Source organism: Rhipicephalus microplus, chromosome 8 (assembly GCF_043290135.1).
Source record: "Rhipicephalus microplus isolate Deutch F79 chromosome 8, USDA_Rmic, whole genome shotgun sequence".
Lineage (NCBI taxonomy): Eukaryota > Metazoa > Arthropoda > Arachnida > Ixodida > Ixodidae > Rhipicephalus > Rhipicephalus microplus.
The window spans coordinates 37,778,434-37,790,647 of NC_134707.1; the positions used below are offsets into that span (position 1 = coordinate 37,778,434).

Sequence of the window (12,214 nt, forward strand, 5' to 3'; positions counted from 1 at the left end):
GTAATCTGATTGCACAAGCTTTCAGTTTCCTAAAGACTTCGTGCCAAAGACTAACTACCTTCTCACACGATATTAGTGCTCTTCATTTACTTGTTCACTGACTCATTTCCTTTTTCAGGAAGTTTTCACAGGTGAAATGGTATCAAAACAAACAAACACCTCACCACCTTACAAACATCTCGTTGTTACGATCACTACATTTTAAAATCAAACATTTCCTCTGTTTTTGCATTATCACAGAGATAACTCTTCGTACCACATCCAGCTACTTGACTTTAATGAGAGACAGTGGTTTATATACAATAGAAATTATGTTGTTATTATAAATGACAATTCTATTGCTGAATACTGTTTTTGGACTAAGCAATCGCCGCAGAAGTTCAGGCTCCATGACATTGTCTTATAAAGAAGGCATCTTTACGGGCTCAGCATTTATTATTTACCCACCTTTCATCAACCTAAAGTTATATATTGATATGACTATGCCCTTATGTGTTATATTCATATGACCCATTCTCGTGTATTTCCTCTGCTTTGCCTCTTTTGTGTTCCTTATTCCTTCTTCAAAAAAGGGTGTTGACAAGCCTGCCTCTCACCGATTGTTCCTTATACATAGGACTGCATTGTCTTGCTTGCATTTCCACAAGGCTAGGACATGTTTATTCTAGAAGGTATGAATACTGAATGAAGTTTTTACACTAAGGCGCTGAAGCCATATTTCTCATTTCTATACGGAGTTCTGCTCACCATGGCTGTGTTGGAGACGATCAGTGGCAGGAGTCCAAGCGGCACCCTCACGGTATTGAACAACGTGAGCGATACAAACGCTTTGTTCGCATCCAATATGTTCTGGCTGTCTATCGTGACGTATACACCGAAGCTCACTAGTGCCACCTGTTTTCAGAAAGAAAGAAAGTGACATTCGGATTGCTTCCATTTGCTTGACAATATTTCACACAGTTGTTCTACGATTGAAGTAGAAAATCAAAACCCTATAAAAATACAATAAAAAAGTGAAATCAGGAGTATGTTGTGCTGAGCCTCTAAGCCAGGCTCCCACTGGCTTCCATCACTTCTCTAACTGAACTGAGAAGCGCTAATTGCCCTTATGGGGGTGAGCGGACGAGTTTTCGTTCTACCATGGCACTCACTCATCGGAATATTGGATGGCATAGCAACGGCACATTCAACGACAAATCAAAGCTCAGGGGCACTAAACGTCACATTTTCCAAATATTCTTGGATATTTAAGCCTAAGACACCCCTCACTACATAAGAAAAGGCAACCGACACTCATATCAGCTAGAATGATTGACCGGCGAAGCTGTCGAACACCATGACAGATGGCATTGCAGAATGAGTAAGGCCCACACTGTGGATTACAGTTTTCCGAATATATATTTGTGAAAACATTGATTACTGCTGTGTGATCACCACAGTACATACTGACATTTATAAATCTCATGGATTCAAATGCTACATTAAAGTTTTCAGTATAACGACTCCTATGTTCAATCACTCGAGACGACCACGTCATGTCGTGAAGAACGTGTTCTCTGAAGATAATCTTGTCTGAGGGACCTAAGTGTTCACACAACATTACCTGAACTGACGACATTGTAAACAAAATATTCCGCAATAACTGGCTATAAAATGTACACTTTTCCTACGCGAGTACTGTATATGTTTTTCTGGGCTCCTTTTGTGTTGAGTCTCTGAAAATGCCAGGTCAGTAAACTGTCTATTTTCGCTTGAATGTGCATATTGGGATGTGTTCATTGCACTGTTTCTTGAGCAACAATCGTAAACATTGATATCAAAAGCGTAGTCGTAATCGCTGGAGGGTGGGCTATCTTGGCACTTGGCAGGCATCAGTGCACTTATCAGCTGTGCTCTCAACACGAAGAGGTTGTGCGAAAAGCACATCTCTCCATGGAGCACCCACATTCTTTTATATCAGCATTTTTGTAGAGTTCGGCAAGATCAGAACTAGCAGTGTTAGCTAACCGCCTTTCTCCATATAACATTACAATTTGTTGCTGTTGCATCGCGTCACCCATGCTGTGAAACTGGGATTTTTTTTTACTAATCACTTTCGCCACAAAAGATACCAGCTGTGGTATCGTGGTTTCGCTACCGGTTCTGAAACAGGTAGGCTGGCCCCTAGGACATGCTGTACATATGTATGTATCGTGGTGCTTGTGTATATAAAAAAATATTTCCTACTTGGCTACCAGCTGCTACGTACGTCATGTCGGCCGGCGCTACAGCGCCGTGCCCTATGTTCTTTGTGCGGCGCATCCACCACACGATACTACATTTCGCCAATGAGAATCTTCAATCCACGTACATCAGACGTCAAGGGCACCCAGCCTTGTTTCTCGTGCTGTCGACTCGGCACCCGTGCAAGATGTCCCACCGGTACTGTATTTCCTGAATACGTTCCTACATTTCTACACCTTCCGTGCCAGTTCAGTCACGAGGCCTACTGACATGCGCGTCTCTCCTAACTGCCTTCTCAACGGTCTCTTCGGCAAGCGTGAAGGCAGCTATCCCACTGCCTTCGTTCCTTCCGTGCCCCGGTGTACCGCCTATTTCATGGAGGCAGTGGCGTCCTGTGTTGCAGGCCTACATTGACGCCGCTGCCAGGGCGCCATGCCTGAGCAGAAGAAGGTGCTGCTCCTGAACGCCTTGGTGGTCGAGGGACTTGACACTCATTTGCGTGCCGCCGGAGACGAGCAGCAGCCGGGAGCCCACCAGCCAACTAAAGAGATGATGCCGAATGTGTACAATGCAGCCCTTGCACTGCCTTATGAACTCAACCGGACGCAGCGTGTCTGCGCCCACTTCAAAGCCCTGTGTCAGGGCCCAGACCAATCTGCGGTAGAATTTATTCAGGAAGTACGCCAAGTAACCAAGCTTTGTAAATTCAGCGCGGCGGGCGATATCCTCGCTTTCGACCATATCATCTCTGACATCGCGTCACCCCACCTGCAAAGAATTTTTTTAAGATGGCCAAGGACTTCTCCATACAGAAGGCACTTCACGTAGCGAGAGAGGAGGAGCGCGTCGACTGTTCGTTGCTACAGTTATCAGGACCACAAGTCGACACAGTGTCGTTGCGTGCAATTCAAGATGGCGGCTCAGCTCGCCAAGCGCTTCAAGATGCCAGGCCAAATGGCGGCCATCCTCCTTAAACTTCGGTGCAAGATAGTGCTGTTGAAACTTCTCCTGCATTCACCTCTTCGCCCTCCACTGCTGCAGACACCTCCTCTCCAGCTTCACTGCCGGCTTGCGCGGGTGTCTCTTACTGCTGAGGCTTGACGTGGCATTGAGCCAACTGCGCCGCTTGCCCTGCCAGGAGCCGGACGTGTTCGCGGTGCGGACATAGTGGACACTTTGCACAGTTCTGCCACACTACTACAGAGTCAACCGTTCATCAAGGCACACCGACGGTGACCAATACAGTTATTGTCCTTCAAGTGGCTACGACGATGCCGGCACAGACAGAGTGTGCTTACTGGGGCTGCGCATATTGGCGTCCCGGCTGATCATGTTCTTGATGCGCTTGCTGCTGCCGTGTTGTCTGCAGTTGGGCATACCCGGACTATACATTCATCGACTGGGAGTACTTCTACTGCAAGGATGGCTGTTCCAGTCGTGCCCGCTGCCGCTGGCCAAACCTTACCCGCTTCCGTCTCATCTGTTCATACTTGTGCCTGCTACTCCCATTCTGCCTGCTGCTACTTCCCCTCCGGCTGTACTTCTTCCGACTGATTATGATCTCCGGAATACTGTTTCTGTTTGCCGTACACCGGAGGTGCACCTGCTGAGCATGACAGCCGAGATTCCAGAGTCAGTTATGATTTAACGTAAAATGAAGGTGCCTCCGGTGGTCGCGTTTGCGCCAGTCGTGCCAGTTCTTGTTCTGTGCACGGCACCTGCGTAGGTGACGCCGAGCCGCGTCCCATTGGAGCATCATTTTTTGCTTGTTCCGGTCCCTACTGTGCCAGACGTACACTGAATGGAGAACACATGGGCCAATTCTTACGTACCACAGGACTGCTGTGGGTGGCGACAAGGCCTGTCATAGAAATGGCACAGCGTCAGCGCCGTACACTTAAACATCGCAGTGACTATGCGGACATCCTCTCTCGGAGGAGGGGATGATGGGCGGTGTATTTCGCACTGTGCTTTGTTTTTATGTGGCTTTCTTGGTTTGATAGTGTGCTTGCTGTACATCCGTATCCTTAATTTTTCTATGTGTAGTGTGTGCTTGTGTTACATGTTACCACCCTATGCTTTCTATTCAAGGGGCAGATGAGGTGATGTCATTCCTTCTCAAGTGAGCATTACCTTTGCATTTTTGTGTGTTTGCTGTACATATCTACACGCTGTTTTGTTGTACATTTTCTTGCTTTTCCGATTATTCTTTTCATTCTATTATCATGTGTTGGTTGCATGGAGGACCCCACATCATCTTCATTCAAGGGGGGGATGATGTGGTATCGTGGTTTCGGTTTTGGTTTTGAGCCGGTATGCTGGCCCCCAGGGGGCGCTGTACATATGTATATGCAGTGGTGCTTGTGTATATAAAAAAAATTCCTGCTTGGCTACCAGCTGCTGCGTACGTCTTGTGTAGTAGTGTAGTAGTACTGCGCAGTAGTTTAGTACTACTACTGCACAGTAGTGTAGTACTACTACACTAGTAGTAGTACTACACAGTAGTGTAGTACTACTACTAGAGTAGTAGTGTAGTACCGTGCGGCGCGTCGGACGCGCCGCACGGTACTACACCAAGCAATTTATCACTCTCGGCTTCGCTGTCAAAAAATCATCGCTGTTGCCTGAGGGAAGCGCAAAGCCACAAAATAAAACCAAATCAGTCACTAATTTAGCTACGTTTCTCAAATCACCTCATATAGTTTGCTTCTAGCTCCTTCCTGCTACCAAGTGGATGGCACCTTCTGTTTCCATAAAGTTTTCTCCTCCTGTACTGTTTTTTTTTTCAAGACACAGCATTCATGCTGATGAATCACTTGCCCTAGGAGCGCCTGACACAGACCATCACAACAGTGTTTTAATGGACATGTTTTCAAAAGCAAGGTTGCTGATAATGCAAGCGTCGAAATGAAAAAGATAGTAAGCAAATGATTCCTGCTCCACTTGTGTATGACTGGTAAAGATCTCGGTAACCATCACGGAATCTGAGCAACTCTCGCCAATTTTTATGGTAAATACTGGGTGACCAAGACCTCTGCGTACATGTTCCGCAAACAGGATCACTGCTCCTTGCTGGACCATGACAGACTCTTGCTACCAAATGGCGTGGCTAATACGACTGAAAGAAAAGTGGTCAATCCAAGTTTACTCAGTGGCCAAAAAAGAGGTAATCAAAGAGACGTTTCTTAAGTGAACCATAGACTTTCCGGCTCCCCAGGGCAGTTGTAAGTAGTGTAAATAACCGTCCTGTATAACTTAGCAATCTATCGTCGGCAAAATATTGATATTGAACAATATTTATAACAATGACTTACCAGGAATGGTGCGCATGCGAAAGAAAACACGATGGCCGCATTGAGGTATGCCTGCTTTTTCAAATAAATAAGCTCCACGTTGCGGAGATCCTGCACTCGCTTCTGGAAGGCCGTCTCCCAAGCGTACAGCTTCAGCACTTTGATGCCAGCCAACATTTCGTTCATGAGCTTGATGCGCCGGTCTTTCTGTATCATTATGCTGAGCTGCAAACAAAGTAGGCACTTCGGTCATGGGGGATCTCTGCAAATTCAACACTTTTTTTAAGTTTGAGGAATGTGCCCCTTCCTATCACAATCAGTTTCAATATCAATTCATACACGAATAAACAAGACATCGCAGGTAACCAACAATCTTCGTTTCAGATATCCCCAAAAGAAAAGTAAAAGGCATAGTGATGTTTCATGCATCTGTTGGTAGGCAATAACCGTTACCCAAGTAATCACGGATATCCACTGGCTGTCCAATATGAATATGAATGTCCGGCCATATGGATATTCAATACAGATAGCCAATGGACGTACTGTGAAAATCTGTCTCGTGTGGCATTTTTCTGGACGTCTGAACTGGATGTCTGACCGGAAGTCAAGTTTTGAACGTTGTCTGGCTATCCATAGCGAGAAGTGCCAAGTATATGTGTATTTGCTCATCAATTTTTGTAAAATTAGAATGTAGGGAATATATATATATAGATCTGCCGTATCCCGAGTGACAATCTTGTAAAACTACATTGAAAATGCTACTATAAAGTTTATTCAAATCAATTCTCAAGCATTTAATCACAGAGTGCCAAATAATTTTGCTTCATGCGGCAAAACAATCTGGTTGATTCCCTATGTGTATCATATATAATCATAAGAAACAATGTATTTAGTGTTATTATTATCGCATGTGAACTGACGAGGACTCGGAACAAGTGTGTCATAGCACTCATCGTGTAGGAAAACTTTCATGCGCCAGCCTCAACACTTATCAACAAGCGGTGCATTGCAGTTGCTCACATTCCTCAAACGTACAGGTCATGCTAGCCATGCCCCTCTGGATGTGTTCAAAGAAAACACACACTACTGTGCTTATTGTCCTGAAATCCTGCTTGACCAGCAGTGCACATAAGGAAGGAAGAGCGAGAAAGAATGCTGTTCATGTCACATCGTACGTATGTATACTGAGCTGGTATCTGAGGCTCCGAGCAACAGAAGTCAAATTTTTTTTCAAGTGGGCCCTCGTGGACATCAACAGCAATGTGTTAAGTTATGAAGTATTACGTTTCTACAAGAAACACCGAAATGTGGCACGAGCCCACCACTGTTTTCGGCAGACATTGCCACGGCAAGCAGCAGCAACCCTGCTCACGCGCACCACAGAGATAAGGCCTCATGTTGCATATCTGTTCTTTACATTTCATATCAGGCATTTACCCATTCTTATCACTTGTTAACTATTGCCCATCATTTGTATAAGGCCTGCTAATACGTGACATGTTTCCAGTTCTTCATTTGCTCACATATTCTTTGCTATATGCGGATTTTGGACAAGCACGTGGTCAGTGCCTCTGCACCTTCTATAGAAGCGAGTGCTACACCCATTAGTTTTTCTTCTGTGCTTGTCTATATGTACGTATTGTGGTTACTAGAATAGCACTGCCATGAACATGTGCGAGTTGGGTTCGTTACTAATGACTTAATTTATTAAACCCGTAAAGAAGCAATTGCTGCCGCCCAGGAAGTTATCGCACTTCAAGGTGGAAGGGCATTGAACACTGTAAGACTACGTACACACTTTCAGAATCACGTGTGCGGACTGTGAGATATGTGCTTCTTAGGCATTATACATTTTGAAAATAAAGGTTTGATTGTTCTAGAAAGCCCGCTTGTACTTCTTTTTTTTTGAGAATGCATTTGCAGCAGAAAAGCTCCCGTGGAAAAAGGACAAGCCTCCAAGGCTGTGTAGGTACGTGGTTCACATGAAAAGTTGTTCTTGAATATTCACTACCTTTACACACACAAACACTATATATATATATATATATATATATATATATATATATATATATATATATATATATATATATATATATATATATATATATTCTCAAAGGGCCTGTTAATGTCCATGTTGGATGTCCTGGAGGGAGTTCGAGCAAACGTACAAATTTGTTAGCTTTGTAAATCTTATGTACGTCCATCGTACGTAGAATGTACATTTGCGGAGATCTTATAGATGTCCGGAATATCCAAATGTACGTCCCATCATGTGCCTACCGGGTATCTGTGGTTACTTGGGTATGCGATGTTTCCAATTTTATTCTGACTGTTCAGTTACTTATTTGCATTTGGGAATAGAAAGTCTCGTTTGCAAGCCACGTATGTTGGCCCCATTGAAGACGTACTTCATTTACATACCAAAGGCTAAAGCATAATCCTGTCATCTCGTACACATCGGCAGTAATGGCTTCATGAATAGATGACCTTTCAAATGTTACCTGGTATTTTCGCAGGTACATTGTGACCCAGCCGTTGATTGGCAGAAGGCTGACCATGACGAAAAGGCCACCCAGGGTAGCCACTCCCAGCTGCTGCCACAGTAGGTAGGTGGCCAAGGCCACTTGAATGGGTGTGGTCCACAAGTAATTGAACACCTGTGAGTGGAATCAATGAAGCAGTTAACTATTATTTAGTGGGCATTAGTAATCGTACTGTACAAAAAACGCTTTTATGCAACGTCATCTGTGTCGTAAGCTATTGTATACCACAATCACATCTGACCGATCTTGGTTTCTAGCACAGAGCCGTATCCTGTTTCCCAAAATACAGGCACCCCGATGAGATCCTTCAAATAGTGCTATGCTTCCGCTTGTTACCGAGCACGTAGACTTTAACATGAACGTGTTTTTCATATCTTTCCTTTGCACACAGCACATAAACATTGTATTGTATCAGCACGACAACAGTCAGAACTTTTCACAAGTTTTGCCGTTAATATATTATCGCATAACTGTGAAACAAGGCATCTGGCTCGAGGGTCTGGATCTGAGGACGTGTGGTTCATGAAGTAACTTCCAAGTGAAACCATAACAAAAAAGAGAGAATAAAATAACCATGACACAAAGCAGACACTCTGTGTTCTTCTAGAAGTCAGTGCTCAACAATCCAATTTCAGCATTCTGGGAAGTGATTTTCCCTTTGCCTGGTCTCTATGAAATCCTACATATACAAAGTACATTCCACATTTCTTCAAGTCAAATCTGCTATTTGCTTCTGCGCATTCACCTGTATGTACTCCATGATCCTTTGTGTGTCGACAGCCATAAGATTCACGATCTCTCCCGTGGTGAAGCGACCTTTCGCAGAGCTTGATAGCGTCAGCGCCTACAATAACGAATAACAATTATTGTAATAATGAAGTAAACAATTACATTAGGATAGTTGGTAAAGTATAATATTTTCAGGAAACACGGAACTAAACACTGGCTCGCACAAGAAGGACCTGACACAACTGATTCACCTAAACTGAGCATTAATTGTGTAATTTAGATACATAAATCATCTTCAACTGGCATAAACATACAGCCACATTAAATAAAAAAACATCTGTGACATTACTTTTCATCTTTGTAACTTGAGACAACTCATGCACTGAATAAATGGGCGAAGTGTCAATGTTACTATTTATTTAGAAATTGGTGCTGTTTGTTATGTGTAAAGCCTTTCAAATGTATTGCTATAAATTTCAATGTGAATGCTATGTAAAATTACTTAATATCTCGTGTCATGCATATGCTATTTTCATGTACGGGCATTTCAGGCTTTCGTCACGCTTCTGGGACAGCTTTTCCCCGGCGTTCTTCCCGATTGTATTTTTCTTGCAAACAAAACTGCATTATTATTATGCCGAAAGTGCCATAAAAATTATATATATATATATATATATATATATATATATATATAGTTCCTGATTTTTTACCTATTTTTCAAGATAGCAATTTAGCTCAAACGAATGTTTACTTTTGGGCATTCTCTATAAAAGATGAAATATGAGAACATGTACGAACAAAGAGGAAGAGGAAGCAAACGGCCAATTCAAGGATTGCTGCAATTGTTAATGAACAACATACACTCAGAAAAGGAGGACACACATGCATATAAAGAAATGCGGTCCATAGTTCTTGTATTTCACCGCTACAGAGCAGTGCAGTTGCCCCTCAAGATTGGCATACACACTTTCTATCGAGGGATTAAAACCAAAACACAACAAATATCACGCCTGAGAAATTAGAGTGGGTAGCAATCAACGTTACATCTGTAGAAAATTTGTGAACAGAGGTTGTGCTTGAGCCGATGTTCTAACAAGTGGGCTCTGTCTTCATTCTTCAAGGCTGCGACTGCTTTCTTTGGCGTATGTCTTCTTTGGCTTTCTACCATCTCCTTCAAATCAAACAAGAAAGGAGGAGAAGGCCCTTGCGATAGCAGAGCAAGGAGAGGAAGGCTGCCAAGATGAGATCAGCCATAAGAAAAGAGAAAGTTTGAAAAAGAAAAAAAGCTGCATGAGAGAAAGACGATTCACTGAATTATGATTATCTGAACGAAGCGCCGCTTTCCTTTTGACGTCTCTAATGTGCCATGGCAGCCCCTCCTTCTCTCTTACACTCGCTTTTGCAGTTGCCCTTTTATTCTTACTTGTTTGAATGGGGGAGAGGGTATGGAGCATATACTTAGGGCTGCTAAAACTCTGCTTTTAGACCGGCTTGGCTGGTCAGTGGTCTGCACCAACCGTCATTGGCCGCTTTAGGGATGAAGCTTCTTAGGCCGTGAGTCCTTCCCTCCTCTATATGTAGTATGTAGCCACCTCTAGATTATGGCTTGCTCAATAGATGGCGTTGTGTGTATATGTCCTTGGGATTATTATAACAATATGGCATTAGTGGTTTTCACAGCATATCCATGGAGTGAATGACGATGAGTGGGGCGAAGCATCCGTCCGTGTGTTCAACTGTCAATGCATCAGTCCGTGCGTTCATTCATTTGCTCATCCATCCATCCGTTGGTGCTTCCATCTGTCCATCTGTCTGTCTGTGCATGCTTCCGTCCGTCCATCTCTGCTTTCGTTAGCGCATTCTTCTGCCCAACCGTCCGTCCGTGAGTCTATCCACTTGTCTATCTATGCTTCCGTCCGTCCATCCTTCTGTCTGCCGTCCGTGTGTCTGTCCGTTCGTGCTTCCATTCACCTGTTCGTCCACCTGTGAGTATGTTTGTGCATCTGTTCATCTGTGTGTCTGTCTGTCTATTCATGCGCCCGTGCCTGTCCGACCGTCCGTACGTCCGGGCACACGAATGGATGGACACATGAATGGACGGACACACACTTTGCCCCACTCATCATCATTTACTCCGTGAATATGCTGCCAATTTTTAGAGCACTAAATAAAGCGTCATTCTAATCAAGAGTATTTTATGCCTATATTCAGACTACAGGTTTTCCCGCTCAATTTAATCCAAGCGCCAGCCAAATTAATCTAGGCGCCAGTCAATTTAATCCAGCCGCCACTGAAATTAATCCAGGTACCATTCATTTTAATCCAAGTGCCACTGAAATTAATCCAACCGCCAGCCGATTTAATCCGGACGCCAGCGAATTTAATCCTGATGACATTGTGACTTCAAAACGACCCAGAATTTTGGGGAATGCGTGGAGTGAATAGCTTTGGAGTGAATTTAGCAGGGGAAAACCATGAATGAGTCACTCGTGACACAATGTGACTCGCGCGACATTATCTCGCCTATCACCCGCGTAAGCACTATTCACACCTTCGACATGCAAAGGAAACGCCGTCCACACAGTAATAACTTGATACTTATTAACCTGGCCGATGATCTCATCACGAGTCACTTAGGTGACGACCTCACGCATATCACCCACGCATGCACTGTCCTAACCTCCCGTCATGCATATCAAATGAAACGTCTTTGAAAGGGCGGGATCTCGATACCTAAAACTCGGCCAAGCCACCCGATCACCAGTGACTCAGGGGACGTCATCACCCATATCACCCGCACACGTAATTTACTCGCCTACCGACATGCATACCAAACGAAACGTCTTTGAGAGAGCGATAACGTGTTACCTATGACTCGGCCAACTGACTTGATCACTTGACATTTAGGTGACGTCATCACGCCTATCACCCACGCACGCAATGTCTAACCTGCCATCATCTATACCAAACGAAACGTCTTCGAGAGGCTTATAAATTGAACGCTGCCAATCGGCAGAGTGACGTGATCACTAGTGACTCGTGTGACGTCATCGCGTTTGACACCCACGCACGCAGCGTCTAACCAGAGTTCATACATATCAAATGAGACGTGTTTGAGAGAGTAATAACTTGAACGCTGTCACAAGGCCCAGTGACGTCATCACTAGTGACTGGCGTGACGTCATCTCGCCTAAGACTCACGCAAGCACTCTATAATGTGCTTTCATGCATATCAAACAAAACGTCTTTGAAAGGGTAATAACTTGAATGCTGGCACTAGGCCGCGTGACGTCATCACTAGTGACTCACGTGACGTCATTACGCCTATCACACGCACACGCAGTGTCCAAACCTGTCTTCATGCATATCAAACGAAATGTCTTTGAGAGAGTAATAACTTGAACGCTGTCACAAGGCCCAGTGACG

At 44.2% G+C, this 12,214-nt stretch overlaps 1 protein-coding gene across 6 annotated transcripts in view; it reads right to left on the bottom strand.

The window, feature by feature from the left end:
• Positions 1–12,214, bottom strand: part of LOC119165345 (multidrug resistance-associated protein 1) — a 120,749-nt gene that overhangs the window by 43,525 nt on the left and 65,010 nt on the right. For all 6 annotated transcript variants that reach the window (XM_075871564.1, XM_075871562.1, XM_075871561.1 and 3 more), the window contains 4 exons: positions 8,805–8,903; positions 8,018–8,173; positions 5,538–5,741; positions 748–894 (listed from right to left, as the gene is read on the bottom strand). In XM_075871564.1, the coding sequence (XP_075727679.1) occupies positions 748–894; positions 5,538–5,741; positions 8,018–8,173; positions 8,805–8,903 (606 nt within the window). The remainder of the gene's footprint in view (positions 1–747; positions 895–5,537; positions 5,742–8,017; positions 8,174–8,804; positions 8,904–12,214) is intronic.